Source organism: Schistocerca nitens, chromosome 3, assembly GCF_023898315.1.
Source record: "Schistocerca nitens isolate TAMUIC-IGC-003100 chromosome 3, iqSchNite1.1, whole genome shotgun sequence".
Lineage (NCBI taxonomy): Eukaryota > Metazoa > Arthropoda > Insecta > Orthoptera > Acrididae > Schistocerca > Schistocerca nitens.
Window position 1 is genome coordinate 778,546,129 of NC_064616.1, and position 21,970 is coordinate 778,568,098.

A 21,970-nucleotide genomic window follows, 5' to 3' on the forward strand; every position below is an offset into this window, starting at 1 on the left:
TTTGGACTTTTTTCATACCTATCTGGTGAACAATAAACCTCAGAAATTACATCTTTGATATGCACAATTTCAGCTATGCAATTGGTTTCCAAGCCAGTACCAAATTTTGTGGCAATGAGGATATGCAGAGTCACCTTCCCTCACAATGATGGCTCTCTCTCTCTCTCTCTCTCTCTCTCTGCCTCTGCCTCCCACGTTAGTGCACACACCCCACAATGGGTTATCTTAATTATACTTTCATACAACAAGTGCCATTTCCTAAAATTTTATTTAAATAATACTGTATTGAATACAATAATTCTGTGATATTAGTATACATAAATGAACAGACACATAATTAGTGTTTGACAATGCAGCAGTAAAAAGTATCACATGCCTCAGAGGAACTATTATTAAACATGATCCTATATTACTAATAAATACTTTGTACATTTCTTGGTGTAATGCTAATTTCACTTTGAGAGCCCACATTTGAATCAAATATGGGATCCTCTCAATGTTCTAATTAACTTCCATTTATTGAAATTCTTCACAGCCAATTGTAGCTTACAGTGGTAGAGGTAAGATATTTTATTTCTAGAATTAGCTGATAAAGAACATAGTAACTAAACAATGCAAGCAGAAACCACTTAAAATTACAATATTTAAAATGGAAGACCAATGAAAAGTAAAAGCTATCAGTGACAATAAGAAATAGCAGAGCAGCCCCCAAGTCTTTTGCTATTAAGACTACATTTCGATTATTTTCAGCATGGACCATGAACATGCTACCGTAGGGAGTACTTGCATAAAAATATGTCAAAAGAACTTTATCATTGATCAAGTACAAAGGTGAACAATTTATACCACAATAAATATGAAGCAATCAAAATGCACATAATATAGATACATAATAGCAGCCAAACACTTAAACTAATGTATTTGAAGGTTGTAATGATAATAATAATAACAAAAAATATAAAAAAGAACCATACAATCTTACTTCATGTAAGGATATTGCCAGTCTTTTATGGGTACAAATGTTTCTTTCACTGCCTGTATTGAAGTGAATCTCAGTAAATAATGTGGTCCACCAGCTTTGTCATTTGTACCTGAAATTAGGAAACACCAAACATGAATCAGTGTTGTGGAAACAGTAAGCTCTCAAAACATTAGTCAACTTTTTAGCGCTTCTCTATCTATTAACCAAGACAGATTAACAAAAACACAAAAATCATCTTTGAACAACCCTTTGCCATTAAACTCTCTATATAAAGAATGCTACATGATAATTTGGTGAGACCTGTAAGGTAAAGTGACATGCACATGCTTAGTGAAGGGGCTGAGTCTTCTCTGTAATGTTTGTCATAATCACGTTGGCAGCTATAAATATTGATAAGATTTCTTGTCTCCCCTGTACATGGCATTTCAAAACAACATACTTTATAGCACAAATTTGTTATGTGTATAAATCCCTGACTATACTGAGAGTGTATCACCGTGACTGTTCAAGAGAAGGCAATGTGCTGAATGGTGTGTGTTCAGACCAAATCAGACACTCAAATGCAAAGGTACTTTCAAACACTATATATGAAGAAGCTGTTCTCACACCCTCGATACCAAATTGGTACGGTGATTTTATATAGGTAGGCAGTGTGAAAGTTCACTATCCTTCTGGCCAACCAACTACACACGAATACGTACAGCTGACATTCCAGTGTTCATCAAACAAAAATCTCTTTGGAGGACCTTACAGTAGTTACAGCTGCCCAGGAAGACCACGGCTAATATGCACAGGTTTGACAGATGGTGTTGTATGACCCAAGTCCGGCACAGTCACGAGAAGGTAGCATGCTGAAGCTGTTAGATTAGTGCAGACCTCACATGATTTCTGCTATTGGAGGGATGTATCAACCACATAGTAAACTGCAGCTCTCAGGAGGACAGATGGTAAACTTAAAGCTTACTGTGTTCCCCCGTCCCCATTTGAAGCTAATTCATTTGTAACACTAAGAACATCTAATGAATGCAATCTTTGGACAACTATGTCGTTTCTTCAGAAGATTAAGAGGAAAATAACCTGGTTTACATTTAAAAAATATTCCTTTTTCAGTAATTAATTTTGATGCAAACTGTAGTGCTGATACCCAGTTTGTGGACAGAAAATAATCAGTAACACCAGTGTACAGTGGCACTGCACAGCAGTAACTGTGCAGGAAGCGGAGCGATTCACCACACCAGGGCAAGTATCTTGTTATGGGTGAGATGACTAGGCATAAAGATTTAGTGAAACAAATGGCCAATGGAGGCATATAAATTAGTCTGTATTTTAAGGCAGGGATCACTTCTCGCTGTTGGAAGCCGGCAGCAAGATCACGATGCCAGAAATATATCAGAAAGTGAGATGACTGGGCTACACCAGTAGCAGCCATGGGTTCGAGACCGGACTACACCTTCCCAGATGTGCAGTTTGGCAATATTACTTCCACCCTGCAAGTCAGTTGACCCTTGTAATCTATAAACATGCTATCATACATGATGGTGTTAGTTTGTCCACACCAAGAATTCAGGATCAGACAAAATTTACAACTGACCTCTCCCGTACCCTGAGGACCAAATTAATCAATAGTTTCTTTGAAACATGGAAAAACTTTAAGCAACAACTTTCCAGATGCTTTGATGGAATACTGCACTATGTATGAAAGCATTATTTTATGTACACTCTTTGACATAAAACTTGACCGGCGGCCGGCCGCTTCAGAGGCTAAGTCCGCGCCGATCGCGACATGGGACAAAAAAACTGGCCAACTCGCTAATTCTCTAAGTCCGGTTATCTGCACAATCTGGCAACACTGTAGACTGCGGCACTTCCTGGAGGAAAACTTATCCCATGATAGAGAAACTCTAGGCTGATTACGCCTGTGGTCTAGCGGTAGCGTGCGTTCTTTCTGTTCATAATGTCAGTGGATCGAGAACAGCTGGCATAAAATATTTTTATAGCCTCTTCTGTCTGAATGCTGAAGACGTGAATGTAATGGTAGTGCAGATTCAATCTATTTCGCTTTGTGACACACCGATATCAAAATTTTATCCAGTAACGATTTTGCGGCAGATTTCCTGCAGACTGTCCTCCTCTGGACGCCGTATGCGGCAAAGCTCCGGGATCCATTTGTTGGCTACTGGCAGCGGCCGTGGCGACAGCAGCGGCGCTGCACTCCCCCGTTCTTTATCGAAAGCGCCTGCTACCGCTCATCGCTTTTGATGATTTAAAACGCTTTATTATTAAATGTTGCTCCACAGAAAATTTCTACAATTTCCATTCACGCTCAAAAGCAACGGAGACAGACGCCCTGATTAGTAGGCGGGTATTATATTACATTAATCGGCAAGAGCTGAGTATGGCCCGAAATTAATTTTGTAGACTGGGACGAAATTAAACCACCTCACTACATTCGATGAATTTATAAATGCTTCATACCTCGTTTCTTTTCCTTTCAAACTCAATTATTTGTGCAACTTTTGGTCAATGTTTGGATGTTTTCGTCAAGCCAGAGTGAGCGTCTGTGGTGTAAAGTGTATTACAGTTCTTGTTTCATTCCTTATGGTAAGTCTATGCGATAAACTGTGTGAATATCTTGCAATGCATGCTCTGTAGCAGTGCAGCAACACTGCACATTTGGAGTTCCATGTATGGGTTCATGAAGTATTTATTGTTGATCGGAAGTGATAGTTAAGGTCATCAGATTTAAACCAGAAAAATTTGTCGTTTTGAAGGTTTCAGAGAACGGAAAGGAATTGCTAACGCCGGTTTTAGAAAACGTCTACAGTTAAATGCTATTGCAAAAATTTAGAAGAAGGGAACTACATTAATGAACATGTGCACTTCATAAACAACCTTCTGACATGTTAGACCTATATGACGAACAAAGCTCAAATTTATATCGTTGACAGTCGGTTTGAATCTTTTCAGAGTCTATTTTACAGTGAAGCACCTTGGAATTTGCAAAGCAGAAATCCATGATATTAACTTAATTTACTAAGTCGAAATCGGACGAAGATTGATGTTTAAAGGCATTCTTCAGATTTCGCATAAGAAATTTTTACTAGCAGTTTGCAACTCCATTAATTAAAATGGAAAATAAAAGGTTGTAGTCAGCGGCTTCTACCGTGATTCGAACTATGTCTTATAGTACAAGCACTGCAACGCACAAGGGAACCTCTGAGCTAACGACACACTGGCAGCCAGAGGCGGACTATAGTCACTGCGATGTTGCCTGAGCCTCAAAACGCAACCTTAAACACACGAACAGAGGAGGTGGAGATTACTGTTTTAACGTCCCGTCGACAACGATGTCATTAGAGACGGAGCACAAGCTCGGATTAGGGAAGGATGGGGAAGGAAATCGGCCGTGCCCTTCCTAAGGAACCATCCCGGCATTTGCCTGAAGCGATTTAGGGAAATCATTGAAAACCTAAATCAGGATGGCCGGGCGCGGGATTGCACCGTCGTCCTCCCGAATGCACACACAAACAGGTGTTACTTATGTGAAGAACGCCGTTCTTGGAGTCCAGAAATTAAATATACTTTCTAATTGTGTCATCTTGCAGTGGATTATATCGTACGAGTCTTCGATGTGGAAAACGAACGTCAAGTGAATTTAGCGAGGTAACGCCGACCTACACCCGGAAGTAAATGCACTATCAGAGTGTTGACAAATACTTGCTACGACGCTGCCATTTCTAGGCTCTCTGACGAGGCAGCTCTTCAGCGAAATGCTTGCCGTGATTCTCCGATACGGTTCTTCAGAGTGGAGACGTGCGCGCACGTTTGGTTTTTATGCGGCGTTCTCCCCTGATGGTTTCTGACGTCGCCTTGTGGGCTATGTATACATATGAGACATTCAATTATCATTAATCCAGAATGATACAAGTTTCAGCTTCCGGCGTGGAAGAAGGCTGTTGACGCCGACATTATATCATTTCAACGTAGGGAAAGCAAAACGGATCATTCAATGTTTCTCATTCAACATAAAGTATGTGAGATAATTTTCCGTAACGTTCATAATCATCTAAAAATACAAACGAAGTAAAAATACACCGGAAGCTTATTCGAATTGAATATAACGCTTAGCACCTCGATGTCGAATTTGTCCACTTGCAATCTTTTGCAGCATACACATAGAATGTCATGATTACCACGAGAATGAAGAAATATGTTGGTAAGGATGGAAGCAGGAAGAGACGCAGTCAACAAATATTCTATTCCTCATGGCATTCATTTCATTTGACACGTAAGAAGAGGTAAAGCGGGAATTTACTTTCGTTAACACGAAAGATATGCCGCACATATTGATAACGAGGAAGTCTGCGTCTTCATACGTTTCCTCCTTGAAATCTGTATGCTCTATTATATACTAAGTAGCCCGATCATTGTTTCAGTAATGTTACCCTCTTGTTTGACCCCGTAACGATGAACAGATTCCAAATGCATGTCTCCCTTCCTGGGTTGTTTTTTGTGTTTTATTGCTTGGAATTCCTGAAGCAGACCACTGTGCTTTCCCCCCTCGTGGGTTAGGTCTCAAAACTAAACCGCTTTGTATCCAATGGCATAATTTATTCAGACAGCATCAGCATAAGACTATCAAACAAAGCCTTCCATTTACAGTTGCAGCACTCTAATCAGCACTGACCAAAGTGTAATCCACGGTCATGGTCCTAAATTACCAGCTGTCTGCTACTGTGGCAAAGTCCGTACTACACTGTCGATTCCGCAGCACCATTTTATCTGGTAACACTGTGTAGTTGCACAGTTGTGCTACCAGGTCTGTCCTCACACTGTCAACTTTATGTATCTCACTTCTCCTGTAGCGTAGATCACGAGGAGCCGAAGTAAATGAGTGTATTCTGCACGACGTAACATTCAGTATTCCCTTCTTTCATAGCCACTCTTCATGTGCATCGATACCAAATAGGAATGCGAAAACTCTTGCGAGTGAGAGAATGACAATAACAATCGTAACAAGAACAAGCAAATAATGAATGATGTTTATTCCAACGCAGAACGAGAATGGCTTTAAATATAAAAATCTGTATCTATATCTATATCCATATCTATTGATCTTTGAGTTGGCACAATGCAAATATATTCTTAGCATTTAGTTACTGAATTTAGTTCTGGATGTTTGCAGAGAAAAGGAAAAGTCGGTACTTCTCGCTAGTGTAATATAATGTGAACCAGCAACTACCCTTTCCTTAGAACACGACTCAAGCAGGTCCTCAAGTAGGTAGCAAGGCACTGCTGCATTCTGTTCCCTGACATTGCTCTGATGACGGTTAATGCAGATAGTTCCGATTATGAAATACAAAACGTATTGCAGGTTAGCTCCTAGGATAGTAACATTAAATTTGCGTTGTAGACGGCACATGAACGTGACGACTATCCATATTACTCATCAATATAAAAAGACAATATTTTGGGAATTTAGCAGGATTACTCAAAATGAATTCTGAAATTGGGTGACTGACTGCACAGGTGCTAAACGTCGTCAAGAGTATACGATGTCCTAATCGCATTAGGAATATGAAGATCGTCTTCGACAGCTCGCAACTTTCACATTGCTATCTCCACCCTACTCCAGACAGCCCTCGGTGGAGTTGCACTACGTTGCCGATGTTATGGAAGGCCTTCAAACCGACAACAGACCACATATTGAAAAATACAAGCGAATTCTCTTGCAGCGTAAGCTTATTGTAACTAATCTAAAAATTATTGGAGAGGAACATTGTCCTGTTCAAAAAAAGTAAAATGTTACACACTGTTGACGTCAAACGGACATTATCTATGTCCTGTCTTGTGTCCTACTCATCTATAATATCAAGTGTACTATGAAAATGATTATATATAATGGATGATAGGGTAATGCATTGATACCAGATGGTGGGGGCCGGCCGGTGTGGCCGTGCGGTTCTAGGCGCTTCAGTCTGGAACAGCGTGACCGCTACGGTCGCAGATTCGAATCCTGCCTCGGGCATGGATGTGAGTGATGTCCTTAGGTTAGTTAGGTTTAAGTAGTTCTAAGTTCTAGGGGACTGATGACCTTAGAAGTTAAGTCCCATAGTGCTCAGAACCATTTGAACTATTTGAACTATTTAACACAAAATGACATTAAAAATTAAAGTTATTCACGAGCAGCTAGTTGAGAATATGTATGAACATTAAATGACACGACGAACTGAAATAATATGACGAAGAATTCAGCGCTCACTGGGAATAGAGCCCCACACATATCGTTGTTGACTACACACAAAGAGACGTCAGCTACCGAATTTTTCTCCACCAGCTGCTCAGAATAGCATCTTGAACTTACAGTCATCTCGCAAATAGTTCTGTGTCTCACTGGGAGTTAAAAACGTCAGATATCGTTAGTGTTGACAACGAATGAAAATACATTAAAAATCAAAATTATTATCCACCAGAAGATAGGTGTTCTCATGATAGAGCTTGATAATACATAATCAAATCTTTAGTGCCGGGCCAGGATTCGATCCCGTTCACGCGTAATATGTGAAGGTGTTGAGGAATCTGCAGTTTTGAACAAACAGCAAATTGTAGCCGAGCTGTATTGCCACGAAGGGATCAAATTCCGCGTTAAGGACGGTCTGAGTTGCATTCCCAGTTTAGAACTAATTTTATCGACATACAGAAGCTCAAATAAAAGATGGAATAAGTGTCCTGTGACCATACATAGCGTTTGTGTCGTCACTTGAAATAAATAACTAGTATAAGAAAGGTTACTGGTGATAGAGTTTCTACATGTCGCCACTCCAGACTTTATTGTGGTTCAACCTACCGTCTACTTGGTAAAGAAGGAATATCATCTTTAATGTGAATTTTCAGACCACGCAGCCATTATATCTCCTTCACTTGGTGTAGCCAGGAGAGAATGGAATCTGTCTCTCCCTATCTAAAATCATTGACGGAAGTGGGAATCGAACCCAGACCATAGGTATAACAATCTACCAGCCGTCCAACAGACCACGAAATCCTTTTCTCTGCGAGTCATTTTTCTATCGTAACGCAGTTGCGCCACACTGGATGAGAATTCTGACACACAGGCTCCCTGTAGTAATTTGCAGCATGTTCAGTAAATTCATTTACTTGGTTGACCGAATCACCATGAACTAGCTGCCTCGGCTACCCAGTGCATACATTCGACTATTTTGTAATCACAGAAATAAAATCACGTAACTGCCACCTACACACAACTGCCAACAGTGTAGGATGCAGCAGTTTAAATAGGAAGTGTTCCTTTCCACTTGAGCTATTCTATTGCGCTATCTGTTACTAGAAAACGTCGTTCAGTCCAAAAGAAAAGCTGTAACTGTTTGTCTCTCAGAAGTCAAGACCTGGCCATATGCATAATCTCACAGTGCTGTGGAATCCAAAAGTTCTGGAGGAATAGTTGCCGAGCTCTGGAGCTGCTGTAGCTACGCGTCAGCTTGTAGCATAGATAAGACGTCGCGAGTTCGAATACATTCAGTGCTACATTTTTTAAAGCGCAATTCTGCTCTCTGCTGAAGGTATCAATCTAATGGAACTTTGAACATAATTCCCTTCACTTCTCAACCCAAAGTAGTCGCATGTGGAAAAAGGGCTAACTACTGTGACATTTTGTTCTATTCAGGTTTAATAGACAGCAGACAGCAGATGCATCTCGAAGATGTGCAGGGAGAGCGCATCGTGCCATAATATGTCAGAAAAGTATTTTCTACATTAGCCGTCGTGTGGTAGTGATATTTTCTTCTTCTTCAAACTTTGTTTGACAGCTTTAACTCAGAACAAGTTTTCTACATGCATGTAATCAATAAACTGCATGTGCATTGTCAGACTGTCATAGGTAACATCAGAGAATTCGCATATATCGTTGATGATTAATTTCTCTCTCATGTTTGCTATTGTTTTAACAACACTAAAGGAAACCTTACGAAAATTGTGCACTGTATTATAAGAAATGAAATAAAACTAACCATGATAACCTTACGACGAAAGTATCTGTACACAAGCATGCCTCTATCGACACGAATTAGTAAAATACTACTCACTTAGATTTTGATTGGTTCTGTGTTTAATTGGTACGCTGTGTCATACTCAAGAGGTATGCAAATGTGGAATTTCATAAATATAGTTACGTATTCCTAGAAACCCAAAATTCGCTTGTCAGCAGCGGAAAGAGGCCGTACCTGTTGTGCAGCATTGTAAGTTTTTCAACATTGCACTATGAGCTGAAAGCATTTTCTTGCGATTTCCTTATTGATGTTTGATCTGACTGCTTGTAGCTCTTTCACAGAAGGGATAAAAACGTTACAGTCAGTGAGACTAGAACTGCGAACCGCAACATACGCTTTTTCACAGGTCAGCACGTTACCACAGAGCTGGCGAGGAGGTATGGGTCTTAGCTTCCTATTACGAGGGCAATAGTAACTAGAACTCGTAAACCGCTATTTGAAGGTCGAGATTAGTTGCGGTTTCCACCTGCAACGACTTTCCTGGGCTGAAAACCGTAAATTTTCAATCTTTTGTTACCCTTCAAGCGATAATAACTCAGATTATTCAATGGAAATGACAGGTAAAATCAAGTGAACTTTGAGGCTTAATTCCGTGCACACCAGGAAGTAACTCGTCGATCACAGAGTTGCCAAACATACGTTGCCTTGTTGCCAAATCTCAGTTACAGTACCAGCAGGAAGAAGACGAACCGATGTGATCCTACAGCGGTCTGGGAAGTGACCATAGCTGGTGTCTCCAAGTCGCGGCTGCTACGGCCTGGAATACGTAATGCGTCTGATTCGCTTTCTGTAACTAGGTTTAGGGACTGGAGCGTAGTTACTAATAATACTCAGAACTGACTGCAAACTGAGCATCATAAATCAGTAACTCTCATTGTTGTTTTTATATTTCTTTCGTAAGTGTACAAGTCATTCACAGGCGTTTTCGTGCCTCGCCGATAGTCGAGCACAACATACAAATAAAAATAAAAAAGAATGTGTGTGTGTGTGTGTGTTTGTGTGTGTGCGAGAGAGAGAGAGAGAGAGATAAATAAAAAGCAATGAGAGAGAGTGTAAAAAATTGTTGTAAAGAAATTGAATCATGGTATTTAAGGAAATCTTTCATTAAAATGACACGTTCCACATCATTACGAAATGTCGTATTCATGATCTAAGGAACAAGAGTTAATCTAATGTAATCTAATCTAATCTAATCACATCATATTGATGATTAGCCATGAAGAGTCATGAATTACCGAAATTTTGGCCAATACCAGTAACCAAATCTAAACTTGAAGATGAAAGACGACAATTTTTGTAATAAACCGTGACTCCTATCAAGACCCTTTCGTCCCTGTTATCTAACCACGAAAGATGTCTGATATACCTCCATTCTGAAGTAACAAAGTGTGCATGCATTTAAAGATGAAGTGCATGATGTGAAGTTCTGTGACGGAGATACGAACCCAACACGTAATCCGATTGTTAACTAAGAAAAATCAAATTTTACGTATCGGTTTTTCTTACGAGCCGCTAGGTGTCTGAATCTAAAATAAGGATACAAACTTTTGTGCCTAAGCGACAATCGAACTGCACACCTACCGTGCATCCACGAATATAGCTTAAGTATCAGTTGCTTACTCATGAACAGTAAGATGTGTGCGTGTTTGACCAGAAATAACGACACCTGTTGCGATTGTTGGAAACACATGAACAGACATTGAAATTGCGCATTAATTTTCACTATCAGGTGGGTGTGCACTTGATAAAGCTAGAAATGAAATTATGAATATTGTTGTACTGGATCAGGTTTCAGACCCACATACTTACATTTGGAGGAGACCTAGAGAAGATTGCAGTCTTGGGAAAAGGAACGAAATGACTGAACTATACTGTTCCGAGAGATTCAGATCCTCGAAAGAGGAGATACGAATTCGAATCACAGTCCAGCACCAAATTTTTAAACGTCTCTAGTTCAATCAAGTACAAGTAAAATAAGAGCCCTGTCCCTTTAAATGGCTATCGGTTCATCAAATAAAATAAAATTTTCTAATGTAAGTAAGCTTACTGGCGACTGTATTTCTGTTTATCATGACTTCCGCTGTGTCATTTCTCAACGTAAACCGGCTCTGCCCAGTTGGTAATGAAGGAACGTGATGTATAATGCGGATTCTGGATTATAACGTCTTTCTCTTGAGGTTACCAGAGGTAAAATAAATCTGTTTGTGCCTCTTAAAAGTAAATGCCTGAACCACGCATTGCACCTGTGATAGCTCGTTCCACCATACCATTGTGGCCACATTTCCCAGCCCCAAGAGTGTGCTGTAACGGATGATGTGCTTAGCTTACAAAATTAGTCACGGTGGAAAAAATGCGAGTCTATTAAATGGTCAAGTAGAAGCAAGCTTCTGACGCAGAGATTATGCTATTCTCATGTCAGCATGATGTAAAGACTCTTCTAGGCATCATAGGCTGGATGTGAAGCCATTTTGATTTTTCACAAATTCAGCAAATTTCTTAGTTCGAGAAAATCCACTGTGAAGTGTGAAGTTGCCGGATAATTCGATTATTACTGTTATTATTACTATCATTTTATTCATACCGCTGCTGTAACACAAGTGCTTGAACATCATTTAATGCCTTTTGGTCACTATAGATGTAGTTTCCCAAGAACAGGTTCTTTCCATGTCTACGGAATCCTTTTCATGTTAATATCAAACACCAGCAATTACTCGTAGATTACTTTAAAACTAAAGTTATTGACGAAGACGTTACTTGGTAACAAAAACGCACTGCCTTTCTTCATTTGCTTTCGCCTAGAAATGGCTATCGAGTACTGACAAACCAAAAGGCAAGAGATCTTACTGCCTTCGAATATACGTTGCAGTTAGTTCTTCCACATGATTTGGTCGACATGACCTGTTTCAAGTTGTGTATGACAGACAGTGTTTTAGAAACTCTATTGTTTCCCTTTCAAATAAACAGAAGTATTTTCATTCTAAGCTGTCCAAGTACAAAATTTTCGCAATATTAGTTCAAATTTAATATTCGCTTCTATAATGTAGGAAAGTATTTCATCGCAAAACTCGCACCCGAAACGTTGACCTTACACTTAGTCGCTGACCATAAATTCTAGCTCAGAGTGACACCAGTTTAAATAACCTAATGTAGCGAAGACTGTTTGCCAGTGCTCTTTCTCACCGGAAAATACGCAATTCACTCATTTGACTCCATAAGTACACTGTAACAGTAATTTCTGTGTGAAATTTGTCAGTAAGCTTTTGCCTTCCAACCGGCAAAATACGGCAGAGTACGGCCGGTAAACAATTCACAAACCACGATTTAGTGCCAATAAGACGATTTCTTTAAACATTGTCGAAGCTGAGGGAATTTAGTTTCTGCTTAAATCGTCTTAAGCAGCAACGTTCACAGATATCTCAAATAGGAAAAAGCTGAATATCCAGGTACGAAGGTTGTAAAACAAACTTCCCACAGTTTGTGTCAGGTTGATCTTTTCGTCTGATAACACTGCTTAAGTATTTTGTCTAAGAGGTATCACAAGTAGTATCCCTGTAGCTGTGGGAATCATTGGTTGAAAACGAGTTTAACACCAATGGGTACAGTGCTGCTAAATTTTCACAATTATTATCAACCTGAGTTCATCCACAAACTGAGGCGTATTTATAATACTGGAGCTAGACTGTGTATCCTTGTCTTTCTTGAGTGGTCATTGGAAGGCGTTTACACACACGTATACAATACTATGAATACTTCGAACGCTATGGTTAACGTTGCTCTCATAAACTACTTTTTTTTTAAATTCTTCTGGGTCTTCAGCGTGCAATATGTGTTGTAGATACAGTCTCAGACCAAAAAATTGACCGCCGAGTCGTTCACGTAAGGTGGGCAATACAGTCGTGCTCCTCTCAGAATTCTATGTCTGGCAATATGCTCGATCTAGCAACATGTAGACTGCGGCACTTCCCAGAGGAAGTCTTGACTCCAGTCTTAGTACATTACTCTTGACTACGACCGTAGTCTTGAGGTAAAATGCGAGACCAGCTAATATGATATTGTAGATTCGCTTGAATTACACTCATAGCTTCAGCACCGAGAGGAAAGGGGCGATAAATATTTTGTCGATATGTGCTTTCGGTCGCCAGACGTCATATTAGCTGGTCTCGCGTTTTACCTGAAGACTACGGTCGTGTTCCAGCAGCGGTATGAATAAAATGATAGTAATAATAACAGTAATAATCGAATTATCCGGCAACTTCACACTTCACAGTGGATTTTCTCGAACTAAGAAATTTGCTGAATTTGTGAAAAATCGAAATGGCTTCACATCCAGCCTATGATGCCTAGAAGAGTCTTTACATCCTGCTGACATGAGAATAGCATAATCTCTGCGTCAGAAGCTTGCTTCTACTTGACCGTTTAATAGACTCGCATTTTTTCCACCGTGACTAATTTTGTAAGCTAAGCACATCATCCGTTACAGCACACTCTTGGGGCTGGGAAATGTGGCCACAATGGTATGGTGGAACGAGCTATCACAGGTGCAATGCGTGGTTCAGGCATTTACTTTTAAGAGGCACAAACAGATTTATTTTACCTCTGGTAACCTCAAGAGAAAGACGTTATAATCCAGAATCCGCATTATACATCACGTTCCTTCATTACCAACTGGGCAGAGCCGGTTTACGTTGAGAAATGACACAGCGGAAGTCATGGTAAACAGAAATACAGTCGCCAGTAAGCTTACTTACATTAGAAAATTTTATTTTATTTGATGAACCGATAGCCATTTAAAGGGACAGGGCTCTTATTTTACTTGTACTTGATTGAACTAGAGACGTTTAAAAATTTGGTGCTGGACTGTGATTCGAATTCGTATCTCCTCTTTCGAGGATCTGAATCTCTCGGAACAGTGTAGTTCAGTCATTTCGTTCCTTTTCCCAAGACTGCAATCTTCTCTAGGTCTCCTCCAAAGGTAAGTATGTGGGTCTGAAACCTGATCCAGTACAACAATATTCATAATTTCATTTCTAGCTTTATCAAGTGCACACCCACCTGATAGTGAAAATTAACGCGCAATTTCAATGTCTGTTCATGTGTTTCCAACAATCGCAACAGGTGTCGTTATTTCTGGCCAAACACGCACACATCTTACCGTTCATGAGTAAGCAACTGATACTTAAGCTATATTCGTGGATGCACGGTAGGTGTGCAGTTCGATTGTCGCTTAGGCACAAAAGTTTGTATCCTTATTTTAGATTCAGACACCTAGCGGCTCGTAAGAAAAACCGATACGTAAAATTTGATTTTTCTTAGTTAACAATCGGATTACGTGTTGGGTTCGTATCTCCGTCACAGAACTTCACATCATGCACTTCATCTTTAAATGCATGCACACTTTGTTACTTCAGAATGGAGGTATATCAGACATCTTTCGTGGTTAGATAACAGGGACGAAAGGGTCTTGATAGGAGTCACGGTTTATTACAAAAATTGTCGTCTTTCATCTTCAAGTTTAGATTTGGTTACTGGTATTGGCCAAAATTTCGGTAATTCATGACTCTTCATGGCTAATCATCAATATGATGTGATTAGATTAGATTAGATTACATTAGATTAACTCTTGTTCCTTAGATCATGAATACGACATTTCGTAATGATGTGGAACGTGTCATTTTAATGAAAGATTTCCTTAAATACCATGATTCAATTTCTTTACAACAATTTTTTACACTCTCTCTCATTGCTTTTTATTTATCTCTCTCTCTCTCTCTCTCGCACACACACAAACACACACACACACACACATTCTTTTTTATTTTTATTTGTATGTTGTGCTCGACTATCGGCGAGGCACGAAAACGCCTGTGAATGACTTGTACACTTACGAAAGAAATATAAAAACAACAATGAGAGTTACTGATTTATGATGCTCAGTTTGCAGTCAGTTCTGAGTATTATTAGTAACTACGCTCCAGTCCCTAAACCTAGTTACAGAAAGCGAATCAGACGCATTACGTATTCCAGGCCGTAGCAGCCGCGACTTGGAGACACCAGCTATGGTCACTTCCCAGACCGCTGTAGGATCACATCGGTTCGTCTTCTTCCTGCTGGTACTGTAACTGAGATTTGGCAACAAGGCAACGTATGTTTGGCAACTCTGTGATCGACGAGTTACTTCCTGGTGTGCACGGAATTAAGCCTCAAAGTTCACTTGATTTTACCTGTCATTTCCATTGAATAATCTGAGTTATTATCGCTTGAAGGGTAACAAAAGATTGAAAATTTACGGTTTTCAGCCCAGGAAAGTCGTTGCAGGTGGAAACCGCAACTAATCTCGACCTTCAAATAGCGGTTTACGAGTTCTAGTTACTATTGCCCTCGTAATAGGAAGCTAAGACCCATACCTCCTCGCCAGCTCTGTGGTAACGTGCTGACCTGTGAAAAAGCGTATGTTGCGGTTCGCAGTTCTAGTCTCACTGACTGTAACGTTTTTATCCCTTCTGTGAAAGAGCTACAAGCAGTCAGATCAAACATCAATAAGGAAATCGCAAGAAAATGCTTTCAGCTCATAGTGCAATGTTGAAAAACTTACAATGCTGCACAACAGGTACGGCCTCTTTCCGCTGCTGACAAGCGAATTTTGGGTTTCTAGGAATACGTAACTATATTTATGAAATTCCACATTTGCATACCTCTTGAGTATGACACAGCGTACCAATTAAACACAGACCCAATCAAAATCTAAGTGAGTAGTATTTTACTAATTCGTGTCGATAGAGGCATGCTTGTGTACAGATACTTTCAAATGGTTCAAATGGCTCTGAGCACTATGGGACTTAACAGCTATGGTCATCAGTCCCCTAGAACTTAGAACTACTTAAACCTAACTAACCTAAGGACATCACACAACACCCAGCCATCACGAGGCAGAGAAAATCCCTGACCCCGCCGAGAATCGAACCCGGGAACCCGTGCGTGGGAAGCGAGAACGCTACCGCACGACCACGAGATGCGGGCACAGATACTTTCGTCGTAAGGTTATCATGGTTAGTTTTATTTCATTTCTTATAATACAGTGCACAATTTTCGTAAGGTTTCCTTTAGTGTTGTTAAAACAATAGCAAACATGAGAGAGAAATTAATCATCAACGATATATGCGAATTCTCTGATGTTACCTATGACAGTCTGACAATGCACATGCAGTTTATTGATTACATGCATGTAGAAAACTTGTTCTGAGTTAAAGCTGTCAAACAAAGTTTGAAGAAGAAGAAAATATCACTACCACACGACGGCTAATGTAGAAAATACTTTTCTGACATATTATGGCACGATGCGCTCTCCCTGCACATCTTCGAGATGCATCTGCTGTCTGCTGTCTATTAAACCTGAATAGAACAAAATGTCACAGTAGTTAGCCCTTTTTCCACATGCGACTACTTTGGGTTGAGAAGTGAAGGGAATTATGTTCAAAGTTCCATTAGATTGATACCTTCAGCAGAGAGCAGAATTGCGCTTTAAAAAATGTAGCACTGAATGTATTCGAACTCGCGACGTCTTATCTATGCTACAAGCTGACGCGTAGCTACAGCAGCTCCAGAGCTCGGCAACTATTCCTCCAGAACTTTTGGATTCCACAGCACTGTGAGATTATGCATATGGCCAGGTCTTGACTTCTGAGAGACAAACAGTTACAGCTTTTCTTTTGGACTGAACGACGTTTTCTAGTAACAGATAGCGCAATAGAATAGCTCAAGTGGAAAGGAACACTTCCTATTTAAACTGCTGCATCCTACACTGTTGGCAGTTGTGTGTAGGTGGCAGTTACGTGATTTTATTTCTGTGATTACAAAATAGTCGAATGTATGCACTGGGTAGCCGAGGCAGCTAGTTCATGGCGATTCGGTCAACCAAGTAAATGAATTTACTGAACATGCTGCAAATTACTACAGGGAGCCTGTGTGTCAGAATTCTCATCCAGTATGGCGCAACTGCGTTACGATAGAAAAATGACTCGCAGAGAAAAGGATTTCGTGGTCTGTTGGACGGCTGGTAGATTGTTATACCTATGGTCTGGGTTCGATTCCCACTTCCGTCAATGATTTTAGATAGGGAGAGACAGATTCCATTCTCTCCTGGCTACACCAAGTGAAGGAGATATAATGGCTGCGTGGTCTGAAAATTCACATTAAAGATGATATTCCTTCTTTACCAAGTAGATGGTAGGTTGAACCACAATAAATTCTGGAGTGGCGACATGTAGAAACTTCCGGGTGTAGGTCGGCGTTACCTCGCTAAATTCACTTGACATTCGTTTTCCACATCGAAGACTCGTACGATATAATCCACTGCAAGATGACAAAATTAGAAAGTATATTTAATTTCTGGACTCCATGATCGGCGTTCTTCACATAAGTAACACCTGTTTGTGTGTGCATTCGGGAGGACGACGGTGCAATCCCGCGCCCGGCCATCCTGATTTAGGTTTTCAATGATTTCCCTAAATCGCTTCAGGCAAATGCCGGGATGGTTCCTTAGGAAGGGCACGGCCGATTTCCTTCCCCATCCTTCCCTAATCCGAGCTTGTGCTCCGTCTCTAATGACATCGTTGTCGACGGGACGTTAAAACAGTAATCTCCACCTCCTCTGTTCGTGTGTTTAAGGTTGCGTTTTGAGGCTCAGGCAACATCGCAGTGACTATAGTCCGCCTCTGGCTGCCAGTGTGTCGTTAGCTCAGAGGTTCCCTTGTGCGTTGCAGTGTTTGTACTATAAGACATAGTTCGAATCACGGTAGAAGCCGCTGACTACAACCTTTTATTTTCCATTTTAATTAATGGAGTTGCAAACTGCTAGTAAAAATTTCTTATGCGAAATCTGAAGAATGCCTTTAAACATCAATCTTCGTCCGATTTCGACTTAGTAAATTAAGTTAATATCATGGATTTCTGCTTTGCAAATTCCAAGGTGCTTCACTGTAAAATAGACCCTGAAAAGATTCAAACCGACTGTCAACGATATAAATTTGAGCTTTGTTCGTCATATAGGTCTAACATGTCAGAAGGTTGTTTATGAAGTGCACATGTTCATTAATGTAGTTACCTTCTTCTAAATTTTTGCAATAGCATTTAACTGTAGACGTTTTCTAAAACCGGCGTTAGCAATTCCTTTCCGTTCTCTGAAACCTTCAAAACGACAAATTTTTCTGGTTTAAATCTGATGACCTTAACTATCACTTCCGATCAACAATAAATACTTCATGAACCCATACATGGAACTCCAAATGTGCAGTGTTCCTGCACTGCTACAGAGCATGCATTGCAAGGTATTCACACAGTTTATCGCATAGACTTACCATAAGGAATGAAACAAGAACTGTAATACACTTTACACCACAGACGCTCACTCTGGCTTGACGAAAACATCCAAACATTGACCAAAAGTTGCACAAATAATTGAGTTTGAAAGGAAAAGAAACGAGGTATGAAGCATTTATAAATTCATCGAATGTAGTGAGGTGGTTTAATTTCGTCCCAGTCTACAAAATTAATTTCGGGCCATACTCAGCTCTTGCCGATTAATGTAATATAATACCCGCCTACTAATCAGGGCGTCTGTCTCCGTTGCTTTTGAGCGTGAATGGAAATTGTAGAAATTTTCTGTGGAGCAACATTTAATAATAAAGCGTTTTAAATCATCAAAAGCGATGAGCGGTAGCAGGCGCTTTCGATAAAGAACGGGGGAGTGCAGCGCCGCTGCTGTCGCCACGGCCGCTGCCAGTAGCCAACAAATGGATCCCGGAGCTTTGCCGCATACAGCGTCCAGAGGAGGACAGTCTGCAGGAAATCTGCCGCAAAATCGTTACTGGATAAAATTTTGATATCGGTGTGTCACAAAGCGAAATAGATTGAATCTGCACTACCATTACATTCACGTCTTCAGCATTCAGACAGAAGAGGCTATAAAAATATTTTATGCCAGCTGTTCTCGATCCACTGACATTATGAACAGAAAGAACGCACGCTACCGCTAGACCACAGGCGTAATCAGCCTAGAGTTTCTCTATCATGGGACAAGTTTTCCTCCAGGAAGTGCCGCAGTCTACAGTGTTGCCAGATTGTGCAGATAACCGGACTTAGAGAATTAGCGAGTTGGCCAGTTTTTTTGTCCCATGTCGCGATCGGCGCGGACTTAGCCTCTGAAGCGGCCGGCCGCCGGTCAAGTTTTATGTCAAAGAGTGTACACTACCAACTGCAACAAGGTTTGGTTATTCTCCCTTATGTGATAACAGGCGCTGAATGTTACTCTTCAAAAGTCTTGCTCAGAACTGTTTTCATACAATGAGGCTTCAAATTTTAACCCTTTACTACTCCAAGTCACTTCAGAAATTTACTTGCCTAATCTGTTGTTATTCCTTACCAATTTGCTTACCTTATTAACCCTCTTATTCCTACCCATTTTGATGCAGAAAAAAAAGGAAAAAAGTACAAACTGCAGAATGCATATGGGAACTGAACACAGGTTCTCTGCTTTCGAGCCAGATGCCTTGGTCGTTACATCAGTGGTGCTTTCATCTAACACTGCATACCTTATGGGTACAAAAGCGGAAGTTGAAAAAGTTTATTTACCAGATTTCTAGAAAAATATGCATTTTATGAACACACTAACATGTTGATGAAAAACGCTCGATTTTCAGCTATCTATTGATACCACCAGTTTTGTCAAAGACTCTGTGTGTGTGTGTGTGTGTGTGTGTGTGTGTGTGTGGAGGGGGCAGGCGTTGAGCCAAACTATCTAAAAGAGTTCTTAATTTTAGGTTGTACAAAAGCAACTTGCCAAATAAGAGCCAAATCGGCTGGCCGCGTTTGAGGCCTTCCCCTTGTAAATGTTTGAAATTGTTTGCGTGACATGTCTACGGACTTGTAAAATTTCTGTATGAGTTTGTGGATTTTGCAGCCTTTAACTGTGAACTACAGTTTGGTGCTGAAGAAAAGTAAATTCTTGAATGAGTTCATGGAGCTATCTGTCACTGCACTTGCAGCATTTAAACACATGTGAAATAAACATTTCATTCAGTGAACTGTAGCCACAATGTGATAGGACATTTTTATTTCACAAACCACAACCTGCCCACAATTCAGTCAGTTACCAGGAACATAGCAGAACAGTACTTTGGCAGTGCAAGAGGTGGGTACACTCCACCTACGCCCCAACATAGTAAACAAACTTTAAAGTCACACACTTTTATTAAGCTTTCAACATCCAAGGCTATTTATTACTATTATATAGTCACAACCCTAAACAAAGTCCAGTGAAAAAAAGAAAAATACAATCCATAAAAAATGCAATTTGCTGTTCATAATCTTGAGCCATTAAATTAGCAATAGTTTTTCTTAAAATACATGGCATTAATGACTTCTCTTTTCATGTATGAAGTATGGTAAACAAACCTAACCCTTACGTCTTGCCTCCTGCATCACCCAAGGAAAATCTGGAGGGGAACTGTCCAGTAGCAAATGGGTTCAGCCTGTGGCAGCGTTTAACTATATAGTCCCAACTGATGACCTAAGTGAATTCTACAGTACTGAACTGTAATTCCTCCGGAAATATGAGATTCCAGGAGACATTAGAGTCTCACAGGTCAACATCTATTTATCTTATTACCATATAAAAGTTGTATGTGTCAGTTCCTTAGAGAACAATTTGAAATTGTTACAATAGAACCAAATTCCATTTTTATGTCACTGTGTTTCTCAATTCACATATATTCATAATAAAAATATGGACCTTCACAACTGTCTGATCTAGGATTTCAATTTTTTTTTGAAACATGCCATTTTAAAGAAAATTTTAAGTAAATACAAAAGTTACAAATATCACTAACAGTTTTGTGTTTTACTTCATATACTTATGAAAAGGTGTGTTGTTGCCAAAAGATTTAACAAGACTACTACAGGTAGCTTGACTGTATCCAAATTGAATTAATGAACTGAAGCACAATACTATTAACCACTACACTTAGTAACATAAGAACCAAATGTAGTCAAACTGAACATGGCAAAATAAAGGCTTAAGTGAATGTTTATACCACATGAAGGGAGTGCTACTGCAGAAGCCTGACTGCAGCTGATTGCACGCAGAATATTACCACACTTTGTAGAAGCTATATTCAATTTCTAACTTCCCCAAAATCCAAACAGTGAAGATCACAATTTTATGGAACACACCATGTTTCACAATTATGCAGAATGGTGCTTCCTGGACTGCGTCCATCATTTAGGTAATAGAAGACTAGTGGCATAGCCCAGTATGATTCATGGCTCACACAAATGAAAACAAGCTATTACAATACATAGCACAAGTTAGTACAGTATGTGACTAAGAAAACACAACACCCCTGACTTGTGCTACCAAATTTTAAATGTAAACAGGCAATACATTTTTGTAGGTCTACATGTGAGGCGTATTTGCCACTGACGATATTTTACACACCATAATTACGACCTTTAAAAAAGAAAGTACCTGATTTCCTAGCACCGCCAAATGGTTGTTGTGCCACAACTGCTCCTGTCGATTTATCATTAATATAAAAGTTTCCAGCTCCATGGATGAGATAATCATGTGCTTTGGAAATGAATTCCCTGTAACCAAAAAATATTCAGTTAGAAATTGCTAGAACAGTTAAATGATACACAATTTTCATGCAGTAAAATTACAACTGAATGTACTATTTTAATCTGATTAACTGTGCTTCAGTCACCACTGTTTACAACTTTTAGAGTAAGTGCTGTTCTACATGCACTAATTTTTAGATTACAGACTTCCAACCAATACAATGAATGGGACTTATATTTCACCAAGTAAAAAACTTATTTTAGAAGACAACACCATCCATAGTTCTCTCTTGTCACTTAAAATGAAAGGCAG

At 39.9% G+C, this 21,970-nt stretch overlaps 1 protein-coding gene across 1 annotated transcript in view; it reads right to left on the minus strand.

The window, feature by feature from the left end:
• Positions 1-288: 288 nt before the first annotated feature.
• LOC126248786 (delta-1-pyrroline-5-carboxylate dehydrogenase, mitochondrial) overlaps positions 289-21,970 on the minus strand; it is a 143,607-nt gene continuing 121,925 nt past the window's right edge. Inside the window, exons 11-12 of the mRNA XM_049950165.1 lie at positions 21,566-21,684; positions 289-1,091 (exon numbers count right to left, since the gene is read on the minus strand). Coding sequence (XP_049806122.1) covers positions 979-1,091; positions 21,566-21,684 — 232 coding nt within the window. The 3' untranslated portion in view covers positions 289-978. The remainder of the gene's footprint in view (positions 1,092-21,565; positions 21,685-21,970) is intronic.